The sequence below is a fragment of the Vulpes lagopus genome, chromosome X (assembly GCF_018345385.1).
Source record: "Vulpes lagopus strain Blue_001 chromosome X, ASM1834538v1, whole genome shotgun sequence".
NCBI lineage: Eukaryota > Metazoa > Chordata > Mammalia > Carnivora > Canidae > Vulpes > Vulpes lagopus.
Window position 1 is genome coordinate 109,328,317 of NC_054848.1, and position 1,110 is coordinate 109,329,426.

The following is a 1,110-nucleotide window of genomic DNA, read 5'->3' on the forward strand; positions in this document are numbered from 1 at the left end:
ACGTATTTGTTAAGCACCACTAAATACCAAGCACTGTACATACACTATTTCATTTAACTTTCATAACAATTTGATGAGGTAGGCAATGTTAATAGTTCCATTTTACAGATGAGAAAACAGTCACATAGGAGTTAATTAACATGTCACATGCCGGTGCTAGAATTCATAAGTTAATCACAGTTACAAAGTACTCAGAATTGGCTCTTCCCCCGAGTGACCTGAGGTGACATCCAGAGATGGTTCGCTACTCGCTGGACCCAGAAAACCCTACAAAATCATTCAAGTCGAGAGGTTCAAATCTTCGTGTTCACTTTAAGAACATGCATGAAACTGCCCAGGCCATCAAGGGTATGCATATTCAAAAAGCCACCAAGTATCTTAAAGATGTCACCTTGCAGAAGCAGTGTGTGCCATTCCATCGCTACAATGGTGGAGTTAGTAGATGTGCGCAGACCAAACAGTGGGGCTGGACACAGGGTCAGTGGCCCATGAAGAGTACTGAATTTTTACTGCACATGCTTAAAAATGCAGAGAGTAATGCTGAACTTAAGGGTTTAGACGTAGATTCTCTGGTCATTGAGCACATCCAGGTGAACAAAGCCCCCGAGATGCGACATAGAACCTACAGGGCTCATGGCCGGATTAATCCATACATGGGCTCTCCCTGCCACATCGAGATGATTCTTACTGAAAAAGAGCAGATTGTTCCTAAACCAGAAGAGGAGGTTGCACAGAAGAAAAAGGTATCCCAGAAGAAACTGAAGAAACAAAAACTTATGGCCCGGGAGTAAATTCTGCATAGAATAAATGCAAATAAAAATTTAAAAAAAAAAGCAGTCAGAATTGGAAGCCAGACACTGTGGTTGAAATGTCCCTAACTCAGAGGTGATTGTCTATACTACCATGCCACCTATCTGTAAAAAGACCTCTTTGATCCCCTTGCACGCAGTTCTTGTCAAAAGTATATCCGTCTCCCTCACCTCCTTACTCAATTTCCCAGCTCTAGTGCCTGCTGCAGGGGTCATAGCTGGCAGCCTCCCTAACTCTGGCTACAATTCTTCAAGTGACTCTGGTACTGCTGACCGAGTTGATGGGCACAGATGTAGTGAA

The 1,110-nt window shown here is 43.2% G+C and overlaps 1 protein-coding gene across 1 annotated transcript; it reads left to right on the forward strand.

The window, feature by feature from the left end:
• Window positions 1-236: 236 nt before the first annotated feature.
• On the forward strand, window positions 237-803 carry LOC121483183 (60S ribosomal protein L17-like). Its single transcript, XM_041741525.1, has one exon. It carries the CDS (start codon window positions 237-239, stop codon window positions 789-791), a length of 555 nt encoding a protein of 184 aa, XP_041597459.1. The 3' UTR covers window positions 792-803.
• The last annotated feature ends 307 nt before the right edge of the window (window positions 804-1,110 follow it).

Excerpts from the sequence above, each read along its gene's own strand:
- LOC121483183 (XM_041741525.1), top strand. The coding sequence starts at position 237 with ATGGTTCGCTACTCGCTGGACCCAGAAAACCCTACAAAATCATTCAAG.